Genomic DNA, 17,278 nt, shown 5'->3' on the forward strand with positions numbered 1-17,278 from the left:
GGAGGGGGCTAGATCTACACCCTACCTGTAACCTATTGGACACAGTGTGTATACACTCTCTATCTATAACAGGGAGGGGGCTAGATCTACACCCTACCTGTAACCTATTCTATACAGTGTGTATACACTCTCTATCTATAACAGGGAGGGGGCTAGATCTCTACCTGTAACCTATTCTATACAGTGTGTATAAGCTCCCTATCGATAAGCTGAACGTCCCGGGTCGAGGGACATAAACAATATACAATTTTGTCACATCATTGTACAGGTAAAAAAACCGAAATCGTTCACTCAGTCATAGCTTGACAAAGGGACCAGTCGGTCTTGAAACATTGCGACACTTTTAATATGTACATTGTTTGTGTATAAAGTAAAACTTTGATATGCCACTTAATTAATTAAAGCAAATCAGCAAAATGTATTTCTTTTCCCCACACCATCAGGAGTCTGCATGTTGTCATTAGAACTTGGATGAAATCTGAACAAAAGTTTGTCATTTAAAGCAAAAGTTGAAAGAGGACAGACAATGAACAAAGGAGGACAGATGGGCGAAGCATCACCAAATAAGCTCACCCAGGTACATCACACCTGGAGATCTAACAAGTCATTGTTGGGATTTTCTATAAACAGGCAACTTATACATGTTCAATTGTTCTTCAAATGTATAATTTTTAAATACGTCTTAAGCTTAAGATATTTAGAGAGAACATAGCTGACCAGTAGGCCATAGGACATGGCCTGGTATGCTGCAGCCTCTTTCTCCAGGGCCGTCAGATTGAGGGAGCAAAGCTCTGTGTGGAAATCACTCATGCTGAACTTGGATCCCGGTACGTCCAAAGGAAGATCAGTTAGTACACAAAAATCCTCCCAGGAACCCACCATTAAGATGTTGTTCACCTATGAAACAGACACACATTATTCAGCTTTTTAGATATATAAGTTATATGATACAACATGTTAGAATTGAAATTTTAAAAATATACAAGAACCACAGTTTTAACCATCAGCTGTATGTGAAATTCCAAGATTAGAATAGTGTCTAATACAACATGACCAAACATAAGATTATGGCAATCAACTTTAAATGCACAGTAATGGATAAGTCAACCAAATGAAAAATAAATTCAAGTCAGACATATATATTACCTGTTGTGAGTGATAGATAAAATTGAAAACCAAGACAGCATACAGGTGAGGAATGTCATCTGCAAGCTTCATCAGTTTCTGTAAGGTTGGGAAGCCCTTCAAAGCAGCCAGAGGATCCTCAGAGGCATCTGTCCAAGCATTAAAACAATTCATGAATATATGCAAGGAAAAAAATGTATTAACTTATAGTGCTTTTTAATTGGATTTCACATAAATTCTCTAAAGAAGGAAATTTCAAATGATCTGATGGAGAATGACAACATATCAGGGCTCAACAATAAGGGTAGCTTGATAGTGGGAGACTAGTTGAATCTCTAGTTGGACTTGTGGTTCTAAAAACTGCCAGCCTGATTGACTACTCAAAATTTGATTATTTTCGTATCATGTTGAATAATAATGGGTTGGTAGAATTCGCACATGGACTAGTAAAATTGGATACAACTAGCATGACTCAATAGAAGTCTTTGGAATTGATTAGCCCTGCACACATTTCCATACCCAAATATTTTCATAGAATTATACTATTAGCTTTAATTCAGAATCTGATAAGTTATCAGCATTTCAATATTCAGTATGTAACATACCTATACTCTGGCTAAACCGCTAATCAGTATGTAGCATACCTATACTCTGACTAAACCGCTAATCAGTATGTAGCATACATATACTCTGGCTAAACCGCTCCTTGGTCGTTTTGACGTAGAATCTTATCAGTATGTAACATACCTATACTCTGGCTAAACCGCTCCTTAGTCGTTTTGACATAGAAGCTTATCAGTATGTAACATACCTATACTCTGACTAAACCGCTCCTTGGTCGTTTTGACGTAGAAGCTAATCATCTGTAACATTGACTCCATTTCTGGTATGGACTGCAGGCTAGAGAATGCACTATCAAAACCTTTTCCTTGTAATCTGAAAAAAAAAATCAAAACCATCACTCCAGAAATAGTCACATTTGTATCATAAAACACACATCTGACTGGGAAGACCTAGTCACTGATAATCAAGGGCTGAATCCAACATATCAACACTACTGTAGGCTTCAGGTGTGACAGATCTCTCAAAACATGCATTAAACTTCGTGTCCACCTATTTCTACATGTTATGTTCTCTTAAATCAAAGTAATGGAAATCCTCCTACTGATGTTTGATGGCATATTTCTCTTCTCCAACTCTTTGTACGACACAAAATAAAGACAATTCATGTTTCTTTAACATACAAGAATACTGAGTAAACTGTATACTTCCATAATCATTAGATATTGACATTTTCCATATTTATGTTAGACCTACTGTGGCAGATTGTTGACGGTAAAAGCAGTAGAGAGATCCTCCATGAATTTCTCTAACTGTCCCATGTAGAGTGTTAGGTTCGTCCAGTCCTCGCTGCCCCCGAGGATGATGGTAGGGGGGTACATGATCAGACTCTCCACCAAACTGTTAACAAGTGTCTGCTCAGCCATAATTGTTGTGTAGTTAACCGACACTAATCCTGGTGGTGGTGAGACTGAGGTGAACATAGCCAACTGGAAACAAGAAAAAAGAATGGAATACTCTAGATACTTTCCAAAACAAATTATTCCAAGTGTCTGGAAGGTAGATGCAAAGTATTTCTAATTCCCCTTTCCCCAGGTTGCTCTCCTCAATCTCAGAAGTGTTTACCATGAATTATTAGGGACAAACATTAAATGGTTTGACCTTTGACTATACCTTGACCTTTTAGGACAGACCTCAGTGTAAGGCAACATGCCAGCCAGCCATGATGCAAACAACATTGAAGTGGGAAAATGAGATGTCGTGGTGATCCAAGTTTACAGTCCAGACGACATGACATGACCTTGACCTTTACTGTATGCCGAATCTGATACACACATGTGCAGACACCAGACTTTTGTTTTGATGTGACTGTAGCAAGACTGAGACAGTTGTCTACCATTAACCATGTCGCACCATAGTTTAAAGCAAATGTTTCGTGTTTGGTTGCCCAGGAGCTTATTTACTGGTTGCTCATTTTGCAATTTTTCTCTCCTTGCACAGAACATTGTTTCTGGATTGGTTCTATTTCATCTTAATCATTATTATTATTTTCAAAAAAAAATAATGTTTGCAAAATACTCTTTTCTTTACCCATTTATTTTGTATTACTTAAATGTTAAAATGTTAAATGAGTTCTCAGAAATTAAGTTAAAATAATAATGCAATTAATTTTTCATTTCTGAAAAGGTCTGTAGAAAGTTCTACAACAGGATCCTTGACAAAATTCCTTCATTAAATATCAATTAAGTACATCACAAAGTGGTTGGACTCGGTGTACAACAATCCCTTACAGACTTACCATGTCTGAAAGTCCATCAACATTCTGTATAAGATCCTCAAACATTTTGGTGATGTTGACATCAAATCCACAAATGGTTGAATGTAGTTGGCCAAGATTAACAGTGCTACCAGTTGGTACCTTGACAATCCTTTCAAATATGGTCAGGTTTGTACACAGCTGTTCCAGGTTGCTCATCAAATAGTTAATCTGAAGCAGTGATTATTAATCTTATTATTCAGGAAAAGTATTTAGCAATACTTTAATATATGCCAATAACTATACAAAATTAAATTAACATTTTCTTTATTTTCTTATTATGTTCCATTGACATCAGCAAAAACAATTGTAAGAGGTTAGAAAAGCACAACAAGATTAAATCTGTAAGGACGTTCATTCTTACCAAATCCGTGTCTGTCATCGCAGCACTCAACGTCTCCAACATTACGCTACTTATGTCAGGGCCAGCCACCATATTATCTAATATCTTGTTGAACTCTGCTGAGCCAAGATATGCCCGGAGATCTACAGGATCAGTGTCTAAATGTAGAAACAGGACCAAAAGTTAGTAAATATTTATAAACTAGTCATGGACTTATAACACTAATATCAAATTGTAGTAATGTATAGATTTATCAGCAAGTTATACATTGGTGATTTCTTTTTGAATAGTTGTACTCTTGAAGTATGAAATGTCAACGACATTATGTAGCATAATAAGGTAAGTGTAAAATGTGCATTATTCCATTGTAAAGGAAGTGTCAACGTTTTAACCTTAATCAAATCACTTCACACAATATCTGTATATTGGCCAACAACTTTGTATATTTTCATCAATATAGTCATCAATATTTTCATCAACAAAGTCACACAAAAAAAACATATTTCATGGACACGAATATAGTCCATTATATAGGAAGTAATGAACCCACTCCAAATGACACACATAGAAAACATTTATATTGTTATTTGGTCGAAATACCACCAGACAGATGTAAAAAAAAAATCCCATTTTAAAAATAAACCACAAGTATTTCTAATTGCTTAAAATGACAATTTTTTTGGCTGTGCTAAATAACTGAAGATTCCAATGACGATGGTATCAATGAACATGTTAGATTCCAGCGACTCTGTTTCACCAGCAACACAGTACCAGCGACTCTGTTTCACCAGCGACTCTGTTCTGTTTCGACTCTGTTTCACCAGCGACTTAAATGATAACGTAATCTCATCTTCACAAGACATGGTAACCATGATCCATAAATTATTCTTTACTATTATTCTATAGACTTCTTTTCCATACAATCTTGTAGACTCACTGTTGAAGTAGGTGAGATGTCTGATGAAAAACTGTAGAGAGGTATGCATTTGGTTGGTGAACACTGCCTCCATGTTTTTTAGTGCTGTAATGTCACTGCCATTCCCCTGTAAAATCATGTTCAGTAACATGTTTACCATGTCCGACTGTTGGAAACCACTGCAATAAACATAGAATAGATCAAGTTAACATTCATCATACCCCTAATAAAAATCCGGCATCAGCTCTCTAGCAACTTCTCCATGAAAGGAAATTGATTTTTTTTTTTTTTATTCAATTGATGATTCATTCATATCCATTTAATATCTCATTTTTTGTTGTATTTTAAATAACTCATATATTTCATACATGCTACATGTTGCAAACTTACTGAAATTTGTATATACAATTTGTAGTTAACTTTAAAGTGAAATTCATGAATCTTAATTCCCTATTACAAAAAAACATTAAACAGTAAAGCGTTCAGTATTGAAACAAGAGACCCATGGGGCCTGTATTGCTCACTTGTTTTTATCTAAACTAGACAAGAAAATGAGGCCATTTCCACTAAATGAACAGTTGAGGCCATTTAAGATTTCTATTTCTTATTGACCAAAAGATTATAATATACCACCTGATCATGCCTGTGACAACACATTTGACCGGTGACCTTGAGTGTCTGTCAAGGCAATTCAAAGTATGTTTAAATTATTTCTCCTGGTTAAATCATAAACTGCTTACCTAGTAAGGTTTCCCATTCCAGTAATGGCAGATACCAATCCTTCCCAAGTCATGTTCATACTGTGGAGATAAAACATCGAAAGTCATGTTCATACTGTGGAGATATAACATGAAAAGTCATGTTCATACTGTGGAGATATATCATCAAAAGTCATGTTCATACTGTGGAGATATAACATCAAAATTCATGTTCATACTGTGGAGATATAACATCAAAATTCATGTTCATACTGTGGAGATATAACATCAAAAGTCATTTTCATACTGTGGAGATATAACATCAAAAGTCCTGTTCATACTGTGGAGATATAACCTCAAAAGTCATGTTCATACTGTGGAGATAAAACATCGAAAGTCATGTTCATACTGTGGAGATATAACATCAAAAGTCCTGTTCATACTGTGGAGATATAACCTCAAAAGTCATGTTCATACTGTGGAGATAAAACATCGAAAGTCATGTTCATACTGTGGAGATATAACATGAAAAGTCATGTTCATACTGTGGAGATATAAAATCAAAAGTCATGTTCATACTGTGGAGATAAAACATCGAAAGTCATGTTCATTCTGTGGAGATATAACATCAAAAGTCATGTTCATACTGTGGAGATATAACACCAAAAGTCATGTTCATACTGTGGAGATAAAACATCGAAAGTCATGTTCATCCTGTGGAGATATAACATCAAAAGTCATGTTAATACTGTGGAGATATAACATCAAAAGTCATTTTCATACTGTGGAGATATAACATCAAAAGTCATTTTCATACTGTGGAGATATAACATCAAAAGTCCTGTTCATACTGTGGAGATATAACCTCAAAAGTCATGTTCATACTGTGGAGATAAAACATCGAAAGTCATGTTCATCCTGTGGAGATATAACATCAAAAGTCATGTTCATACTGTGGAGATACATGTATAACATCGAAAGAAGAAATAGAACTTTCCATGAAAAAAAAATGATAAAACTTTATCACCATGACACTTGGGATTAAAAGAACGTTCCTAAAAGACAGATATCAAAATGCATAGCGGCGAAGTTTACTTTCAAATGATAAGCAATAAAATGCACATGTTTGTAGAGAAAATAACCTAACCTAGCAGTTAAAATTGTATCGAAAAACTGCAAGAAAATGATTCAAATGTCAAGAATGATGATGTGTATTTCAGCTAGTATGAAGTTTAACAGCCCATCTGAGTGAGCGTGTCATCTAAGCCTGTTTTACAGTTTTATACCTGTGTAGCATGCTAATTCAGTTTACCTTCAGAAGAATTGTTGGCTTTAATTTGTGCTTAGTTGTCGAACATATTACAGACATTCCATTGAAGATTTTACTAATCTAAGCTATGATAATTAAAGCTATCTGAGGTAACAAACACTGATCACTACATACTTTGATGGGTCCATCGGCAACATTGCAGTCATGTCAGTCATACTGGACATCATCATGGTCATCATAGCCTCCTCCATTCTCGTAAAATTGATGGTCATTATCAAATCCATAACAGGACTTTCTCCATTAAACATCTTCTCCATCTGGTGCATGTTGGACACCATTCCATCCCAATCAAATTTATCAGGTACCCCAGTTGTAGAATTTGGTTCAAGAAACATATTGTCCTGAAAAAATAATTATATAGACAATTTATAATCCTAAATGTGTCATTATAGCTTTTAAAGTTTTTATTGGTTATAACAGAAAAATGTTTGACAAACTTTTGTTGGTCATTTCAGTTCAAGTAAATTATCATATTTTGCCAATTTTGCGCCACTAAAATTCTGCATTCAAACGTTACTTTTCTGACAAAGTCAACAATACTTTCAACAAATAATTTCTGCATTATTGGCATTGTTCTTGACATGGGTATGATTGATTGATTGATAGGTTTTACGTCCGCTTCACTACCGAGTTCGGTTATCCAGCAGACAATATGTCTCTGATCTACTTGATCTGGTGTAATATAAAAGACTGTCTTTCATATCCTACTTAAAAAAATATAGTAGGGAAAGGAAGACTGTTTTCGAACTGATCCTCATTATCTTTCCGTATCTACGTTGAATCAAAATGACCGCAAAGATTGTTTCTTGCTCTTTATTTTGTCGACTTTCAAACAACAAGATCTCCCGCGAATTTTGTGATTACTGAAGAGTTCCAATAACCGGTGTGTTCGATTCACGGATTAGCGCATGATCCGGTTTATTCCGTAATAAACGAACACACTTGGACTGAAAGAAAACTTTCAAAAAAGATAGATATCAAAATGCACAGCTGCAAAGTATACTTTCAAACGATAACAATAAAACGGAAATTCTTAGACCTAAATATTTTATCGAAAACTTTTAAGAAAATTATTCAAATGTCAAGAATTGATGTCGTGCATTTCTGTGGGACATATATATACTAGCATGAAGTTTAACAGCCCATCTGAGTGAGCGTGTCGTCTAAGCCTGTTTCACAGCTTTATACCTGTGTGACATGCTAATTCAGTTTACCTTCAGTAAGAATTGTTGGCTTTGTGCTTAGTTGTCGAATATAACTAATGGGAATACTTTTCATCTTTCTTCATATTTGAAGTTTTCTCGATGACATGAACTAGACGGTTACCTTGAGCTCATAAACATTTCATTGCTCACAAGTGCACAAAATGGTAATGGCTAACATTGTATTACATGTTTACCACTTATCTTCCACCTGTCGGTATACTTGAGGGATGTGAACTCAACTACATGTATACAGGTGTGTTATCAAGCTATCATGCAACTTTTTTAAGACACTGCAAAGGAATTCTAAGCAAGATAGAAACACACGAGTTGCTTTTAATAATGTCTACCGGATACAAATCCAATGTTAAAACCCGGCTATTTGCATTTCAAATGTAAGAAAACAGAATATTAAGTAATGGTTAGGAGGTATATATGGGGCTTTTACAAATCCCTTGACATTGAGAGATTACGTGTGAGATATTTTGGAAAATAACACTTAAATTGCAGCGTAAATACACTCGATTTTATCATATGCTATAAACATGGACGATTTCCATTAGCTATAGAAAATATAGAATATATCTTATATTAAAGGCTAAGTTTGTTTTGAACACAAACAGGAATTGAAAAATAATTTTGCGAGCTTTCGAAAGCGTCTGTTTCCTTTGTCAAGCAAACAGTGTAAATGACTGGTGTCTCGACTCTAAACCCACTGAAAACAACTCACTAAGCCACAGTGGGCCGAATCAAGTACAGTCAGCTGTCAAAAATCATACAGACATTTCTCCAGATTGCACTCTAATACTGCAGGCAGTCAGGGAGGTGGGTAACATGTTTACCCATTCCACCCTTAGAGGGTGTTAAAGTGGGGCCATGAAGATGACTCAGCTGGTGCCCCCCTTCGTCTCTGTTCACCGAATCCCCTTATTTCCTAACCCAGATGGATTCTTTGATTTATCTGATTTTCCAGTTGTCTTATCTTTCAGGCACTTTCGAGTTGTTCCAGTTTATGATGTGGTTGCGTGTGTTCGCATGGTCTGTAACGGCTGATTCATTGTATTGTTTCCCGATGTCTTCCTCTAGTGTAGACTTTTAGATGTGTCCCAAATTTCCGACCAGTTTCGAATTCCCCGATGTATGGTTGCAGCTGTTGCATGGAATTTGGTAAATCACACCTATTTTGTCCTCTTTCGTCAATTGGTCTTTCGGTTGAATTAATAATAGTTGCTTGATGGTGTAGTGTGGTCGCATGGGCGTGCTGATGTGATGTTTGCTCAACACTCTTGAAAGTGCTTCAGACATCCCATTTAAGCATGGGATAGAGACCATGCCGTCGGTTTTTCTATGTGATTGTACGTTTTTGTTTCTTGTGGCCTTTATTTTCTGTTTGTTTTTCTACTTCCCTTATCCACCATTCGGGGTATCCACACGTTGTGGCCTGTTTGATGTGTCGCTTTTCGATTTCCCTGTCTTTCTGTTCAGTTATGATATTTATGCATCTATCCAGGAAAGTAAGGACTACCCCAAACTTCTGATGCAACGGATGGAGTGAATTAAAGTGGAGGTTCTGCCTGTGTGAGTGCATTTTTTTGTATACCAGCGATTTGATGGAACCGTCAGGTCTTCTTACGATGAGGGTATCTAGGAAGGGAATTTTTCCGTCTCCCTCTTCTTCTTCCAATTGTATGGAGCCTGTATAATCCGCCTGGTTTATACGCCTGAATAATCCGCCTGTATAATCCGCCTGGTTTAGGCGAGTTGATAGGTTGTTTACCTCACCTTTCTTGACGTCTTCCAAGATATCATCAACTTTCCATAGTTTAGGACGACACTCCATCGGAGCAGTTGTGATGGCTTTCTGCTCAAGAAGCTCCATAAAAAATTGGCAACAATGGTCTCCCCATTGCTGCCACAAAAGTCCTGTTTGTGTTCAAAACAAACTTAGCCTTTATTATTCATATCAAACTGATGAATCTTATTCCTAATAAATGTACCTTATATTGGTTGAAACTAAAAAAAAAAAACACGGAAAATTGTGTCTTACAGGCTTGTTGAATAGATATGACAGAACAATAAGGATAGCTGGTGGATAATGGTTGGAGATGAATTACAGAGGCTAGGTTGAGGCCTGTGTGTGGGTAGCGGTAAAGAGGCTGCAATCATTAACCACAGAATTATGGATATATTTATCAAGATTGTAAAGAAAGGTAAGTAAGGGCTTTGTCAGTATTGATGTAAAGAATAAAAAGGACTTTCAACGTATTTTGGGCCATTTAGAAGATGAAGATACATCTCATTTTGTATTGAGGGGTCCCTTTTGTGAGTTTGTTAAAGAAATACCTTCATCATTACTGTGTTTGAATCATGCTAAGTGTGGAAATTCTGTCGCCAAATAAACAGTAAAGCCTTCAAAATTTCAAATAAAAGGACTGATGCTCTGCAGTGATGTTACACTGTATTACTTCCTCATACTGTTTATAGCTTTTTATTGCACTATGTTTTTTATTGTGTTGGAAACCGTACTTGTTGCATCATTGCAGTCATGTCAAACGAAGCCGTCATGCCGTCAACTATCTGGGTCCAGTTGATATTACACAAAGCCATCTCCATGTCCACCACAGGCACGTACTCCGGCATACTCATCTTCTGCAGTATTTGCTGGTTACACATGACCATCATGGGGTCTGGGGAACTCAGCACCTCTGTCAACTGAACAGAGAAAAACAGTGAGATCGTGGTGAATAACACTAGTCACCACATGTAGTGAACTCGGGCTCATCCGACAAGTTATCATGGTTAGTTATTTACTGAACTTTTGCTTTTCAACAATTTATAATGTGAACTTTATTCATTATTTTACGATAACTATTAAACAAGTTAAATCAACCTATGAAATCATGAGTACTCGAAGAAAACCCACGTGGTCGGACAGGTGATCCCATACCTTATCACGTCCGACCGCAGAGTCGACCCCGGGCGTCTTAATACCGCCCACTACGTACACCACCCGACAGCAAATAAGTTATCATGGTTAAACATATATGGATCAACAATTCATATATATATACATACCATTTGAGAGGAATTAGCATTCATCATAGTGACCATGATTTCCGGCATATACTCGATGACGTAGATCATCAGCTTGCCCGTGTCAGTGGATGGATCCATCATTGCTGATTGAAAGCGAGTTAAAATTCAGTTAGTTTCGTTTATAATGATACGAAGGAGTAGAATGACACAAAATTACATAAAAAACGAACAACTATTTTTATTTGAAGTGAAATACAAGAAATAATCCACAAATTCAACAAAAATGACATAATTGACCACAACGGCTACACATAATTGACCACAACGGCTACACATAATTGATCACAACGGCTACACATAATTGATCACAACGGCTACACATAATTGACCACAGCGCCTACACATAATTGACCACAACGGCTATACACATAATTGATCACAACGGCTACACATAATTGGCAAAATTCACCACCATGTCAACACACAATTACAACTGCTGTTGACCAAAAGAAAAAAAAATAGAAACCACGAAACTACGGAGGTGTAACTAGATTATCCCAAACAGCGATTCCTGTCTCACATGTTTCCATAAAATATAGGGGAGCACGTAGACTACCAACGATCAACTTGTTATAATGAGGTCTTAGTGTATGTCAACAGGACGCATTTTTTTTCAGAAAATCCTGATAGGGTCTTCATAGTTCAATATACTCAAAAAGGGTTGTTATTTATTTCAATATTGTTATAGCAACAAACAGAAATAATGACAAGGTACTTACTTTCCATAAACTGCATTTGTTGTGTCATTGAATTCATCTGTGTATACACACTATATAACATAGGGCCCATCACGGACCACAGGGGCGTCTTCTCCAGCATAGGCCCGACCATGGTCACCATAGGATCCCAGCTGACAAACACAACACGTTCAATACAATTCAATATTTTTATTTGTCAATTATAGTTTCACAATTGCCTGAAGGCCAAACACAAGTAAATTAAAAGTAGAAATATTACGTATTTAAGCTATAACCTGACTTAAACAGAAATAAGGCCAACTCTCCTCAGATCCAGTTTTTATGAATCACAAAGAGTCCTGTGTTAAGATGAGAGAGTTTGTGTTAAGTGAAGGGCCATTTGGATTATATTTAGTCAAATAGTCGTCACCGATTGGTGAATTAATTCTACACCCATATAGGAAGGGATACATACACCCCAAATATTTCTCCGATAAAGATATACTGTTCGTTTGTTTGTTTAAACAATGCTTATTACGTAATTTGTTTATATTCATGTTGTGCTTTGGACCGTTACACGTATGCTTATATTCTATTTTTAGACATGTTTAGACGGCAGTTTCAAGATATGGTATAACTTCTATGAGACCATATACAGACTGGTGTACCAACTGCTTGTTCATAAATGGGAATAAATTATTAGCATTCTACGATAACTCGATAACTATGCTTACGTAATGTTTAGTATTGTCTCTCCTAGTACACCGTGCATCCTCATCCACTCTTCGTCCGTCAAATCCATGGACGATTCGACGCCACGCTTCTCCCACGGGTAATGTGGTGTCCCCAAAGCAGAAAGCCGTGTTGTTATATTCATCGCCACGGGATAAAGATCTACCATAGTCAAACGCGCCCCCACAGTGCAGTTATATCCTTCCAGGGACATACTAAGCTTCATAAAAGCATCTTCCATCTTTAAAAAAAAAAAAAAAAAATTAATCATAATATTTGTATGTGACAAGCTAACATGGTGACATCCAGTGAGAGTGGACTGTGGTACTACTATAGTGACCACCACTATAAGAGTCTTCGGTGCTTTACTGAAACTGCTGTCTGATCCATGTCAGGTAAACTATTACGCCATCACACAACTATTGCATCAATTGTTAACATTGCTTCATGACAATTCAAATTAGTATGGATATTTCATACACCACAAACCATGTCTTACCTCCTTTTCAACGGATGTGACATTGATCGCATCACGCAGTCTGCCATACGAAGGAGAAAATATGTCCGCGGTGCACATATCCATCACTCGTACAGCAGTTTGAGGGTCCATGTAGGCCGTCACCTCTCCTAGGGCCTGCTGGCACACAGCCGAGTAATTGTTTGGACCTTGCAGGATCTCCTGTATTGTTGACATCAAATTTCAAATATAATTCTTCAAAACTTTCATAAGGTTCATAGGTGAAAAAAGAATATATACACATTGTCAAAAGAACAGATACCCTTCTTCATCAGTATGTGTAACTGCCAACAAGTAGAAAGTTATGACACCACATGTTTGACACTCACTGCTCAGTTGTTGTTTTTTTTATAGATGGACGCTTTCATACTTATTGAATCTTTGATACTCAACGTCATTACTTGTAGATAGATTTTTTTTATTACTCTCCGTAATAAATGGATAAAATCTTTGATACTCACCGACATTGTACGTGGTTTGAAGCTTTGATTCTAACCGACATTGAACGTGGTTTGAAGCTTTGATACTCACTGACGTTGTACGTGGTTTGAAGCTTTGATACTCACCGACATTGTACGTGGTTTGAGTCTTTGATACTCACCGATATTCTACGTGGTTTGATGCTTTGATTCTCACCGACATTGTACGTAGTTTGAAGCCTTGATTCTAACCGACATTGCACGTGGTTTGAAGCTTTGATTCTCACCGACATTGTACGTGGTTTGAAGCTTTGATTCTAACCGACATTGTACGTGGTTTGAAGCTTTGAATCTAACCGACATTGTACGTGGTTTGAAGCTTTGATTCTAACCGACATTGTACGTGGTTTAAAGCTTTGATTCTAACCGACATTGTACTTGGTTTGATTCTTTGATTCTCACCGACATTGTACGTGGCTTGAAGCTTTGAATCTAACCGACATTGTACGTGGTTTGAAGCTTTGATTGTAACCGACATTGTACGTGGTTTGAAGCTGTGATACTCACCGACATTGTACGTGGTTTGATGCTTTGATTCTAACCGACATTGTACGTGGTTTGAGTCTTTGATACTCACCGACATTGTACGTGGTTTGAAGCTTTGATTCTTAGCAACATTGTACGTGGTTTGAAGCTTTGATTCTCACCGACATTGTACGTGGTTTGATGCTTTGATTCTAACCGACATTGGACGTGGTGTGAGGCTTTGATTCTAACTGACATTGTACGTGGTTTGAAGCTTTGATTCTAACCGACATTGTACGTGGTTTGAAGCTTTGATTCTAACACATTGTACGCGGTTTGAAGCTTTGATTCTAACCGACATTGTACGTGGTTTGATGCTTTGATTCCAACCGACATTGGACGTGGTGTGAGGCTTTGATTCTAATTGACATTGTACGTGGTTTGAAGCTTTGAATCTCACCGACATTGTACGTGGTTTGAAGCTTTGATTCTAACCGACATTGTACGTGGTTTGAAGCTTTGATTCTAACCGACATTGTACGTGGTTTGAAGCTTTGATTCTAACCGACATTGTACGTGGTTTGAAGCTTTGATTCTAACCGACATTGTACGTGGTTTGATGCTTTGATTCTAACCGACATTGTACGTGGTTTGATGCTTTGATTCTAACCGACATTGTACGTGGTTTGATGCTTTGATTCTAATCTACATTGCACGTGGTTTGAGACTTTGATACTCACCGTCAATACTTGTGGTGTGAACATCACATTCCTGACGATTGCTAAATCTTTACTGTCCAAATTTAAGCTTTCCAGAAATATCACAAATTCTCCAAATGCAAAATCTGCTTCCTTTTTTACACCTGATCGTTCATAAAATGTAAAGTTGTATTAGTTTTCAGTATTTCATTTCGTAAACATAAATAATTGTATACGTCTAAACTCATTGTTACCGTTATTGAATGTTTCCAATAGCGTAAAAAAGTTACTAAACATTTAACATTCTCCATACAACAAAATGTTACTCAGAGTTTAACATCCTCTTGAAATTAAACAATTAGACCTAGAGTTTAACATCCTCTATAAATTAAACAATTAGACCTAGAGTTAAACATCCTCTATAACTTAAACAATTAGACCTAGAGTTTAACATCCTCTATAAATTAAACAATTAGACCTAGAGTTTAACATCCTCTAAGAAAACAATGTTTTTATTCACCAAATGCAATACAGCATATACAATTACATATCACATGCTTCATGATAAAGTACAATATACAAGATGGCGGAGGATATAATTCCTTTTCCACATTTAACATATACATTTTACCGCCCCACAACGGCTTTTCTTCTGGCTGTAGCATGCATAGCATAACATACCATGTTATCTAGACAGAACATATATTGTAATATGCATCAGTGTTTCCCAGACACAGATTCACGTGTTACATACTCGGTGATAAGAAGAGAGAATGCATTCTATTATCATTAAGTATGTAACACATATATGTACCTTCTTACAATATATATATATATATATATATATATAAACATGTAGCGAATATCTTTGGTTTCTGCCCTGAAGCTAACCACCAATCTTTCAATATAATTGACCAGCGTTAAATAAAACAGTCAATACATAGACAAGTGTATACACTCGTTAGATTCGTATTACTATAAACATAGTTTATATTACTTTATATGTACATTTTCTATGAGTACTATGAGTATGAGAACGATGTTTACCGTAGCACGTATCAAATAATTGAAGAATATATGATAGACTTGTGAATCTTAAGAAACTTCGAGGGAGGAGATATTTTTATGTAGGATTTTCGTTGTTGGGACCGATGTTTCACTTCGGGATATCCGAGTTTTTCGAGTTTTCAGAGTTCGAATTATCAGAGTTTTTATTACTAAGATTAAGAAGAGTTTTGGCCGGGACCGATGAAATACTTCGAGTTAAACGGGGTCTTCGAGTTATACGAGTTCGAGATAACGAGGTTCGACTGTATTTTTGTAAAAGTAAAGGAGCTTCATATTACCTTCGGAGTATTTGACCATAGTGGTGAGCATGTCCATCACACTGTCAGCCGTACAGAACATCTGGTCTGTTGAATTTTTACCGGCAATCTGTTCCATCATCATCTGGATGCCACTTAAAGACCGCTCTATGGACCTAGAGTAATGGAGTAAAATGAAATGCACATTCCAGTATGGTGATATTAGTGAAAAAATAGTAGAAGGCTTTACACCATCGACAACAAACAATCGACAGTAAACAACATACAAGAAACAAGTTCAATCAAAGAATTAATAATAAACAACTAGTAGCAAACAATCGACAGTGAATAAAAATAGTAACCAAGTAACAGTAACCAACACGTCATAGTAAACAACCACCAGTAACCAAACAACAGTTCAACAAGCCCGCTAGAACAGGGTATGGTTACCCTCAACCCCTGACAAACTAAGTCATATTGAAAGACCACAATTAAAAATCGGAATTCAGATTCGTAATTTGGATACAATGAACATAGCGACGTTAACTTAATCTGTAATAACGTATTAAGGCTGATGGCCCAAACAATGGTTCACCAGCATTCTCACATTCTCGACCTAGTTATGCATTTATAAAAATAGTTTTCACTGTATTATAACATGCCAATCTCTTTTGCAACTCAACCGAATGCTACGAAATGATATTTCTAATTTTCATTTATATCCAGGTCATGCGGAGCTTAACTTCTCTTTGACTAGCCGTAGAGAGGCACACTGACCTCAAACCAAGATGGATGTCGCCATGCCAAACCGCTAATCTGTAGTTATATATATAACAGTAGATTGAAGTAGATAAATCAACAAATATTGACTCTACAATCTTCCCCCTCACTTCCCATTTTCCTCTCACAAACGATAGAAAATCTATATTTTTCCGTGGCTTATCACTAGAAAACAGATTAATATCAGCTTAATTAGCTTATTTCCGGATAAGATTTTTTATGAGCAAAATGACGTAACTGAAATTGAAATTTGTTACAAAGAAAGGAATGAAGTTGACTCTAGAAGGTGAACAATACAACGAAGGCTAACTTACCTAACTTGATAAAGGATCTTAATATGCTGTGCAACTTCATCACATTATGTGGTGAAATAATGAGTTATTGTAAATAAAAAAGTGCTATAATGTTTATGGCAAGTCTGGCTTTATGTGCCTTTATGTGCCTTTATGTGCCTTTTACATGGCTTTTATATAACAGAAAATGTTACGAAAGGACATTTTATATGAGGTCTATTTATTCATCACGGTCACAAAGTCCTT

The 17,278-nt window shown here is 36.4% G+C and overlaps 1 protein-coding gene across 1 annotated transcript in view; it reads right to left on the bottom strand.

Moving 5' to 3' along the window:
- Positions 1-645: 645 nt before the first annotated feature.
- Positions 646-17,278, bottom strand: part of LOC110457515 — a 33,346-nt gene continuing 16,713 nt past the window's right edge. The window contains exons 11-26 of the mRNA XM_021508831.1: positions 16,002-16,135; positions 14,698-14,819; positions 12,996-13,175; positions 12,499-12,737; positions 11,807-11,937; positions 11,067-11,170; positions 10,518-10,703; positions 6,904-7,130; positions 5,502-5,561; positions 4,783-4,940; positions 3,867-4,003; positions 3,485-3,673; positions 2,443-2,675; positions 1,937-2,061; positions 1,147-1,274; positions 646-897 (exon numbers count right to left, since the gene is read on the bottom strand). Coding sequence (XP_021364506.1) covers positions 646-897; positions 1,147-1,274; positions 1,937-2,061; positions 2,443-2,675; positions 3,485-3,673; positions 3,867-4,003; positions 4,783-4,940; positions 5,502-5,561; positions 6,904-7,130; positions 10,518-10,703; positions 11,067-11,170; positions 11,807-11,937; positions 12,499-12,737; positions 12,996-13,175; positions 14,698-14,819; positions 16,002-16,135 — 2,605 coding nt within the window. The remainder of the gene's footprint in view (positions 898-1,146; positions 1,275-1,936; positions 2,062-2,442; positions 2,676-3,484; positions 3,674-3,866; positions 4,004-4,782; positions 4,941-5,501; positions 5,562-6,903; positions 7,131-10,517; positions 10,704-11,066; positions 11,171-11,806; positions 11,938-12,498; positions 12,738-12,995; positions 13,176-14,697; positions 14,820-16,001; positions 16,136-17,278) is intronic.

This window comes from Mizuhopecten yessoensis, unplaced genomic scaffold, assembly GCF_002113885.1.
Source record: "Mizuhopecten yessoensis strain PY_sf001 unplaced genomic scaffold, ASM211388v2 scaffold9173, whole genome shotgun sequence".
NCBI classification, from domain to species: domain Eukaryota; kingdom Metazoa; phylum Mollusca; class Bivalvia; order Pectinida; family Pectinidae; genus Mizuhopecten; species Mizuhopecten yessoensis.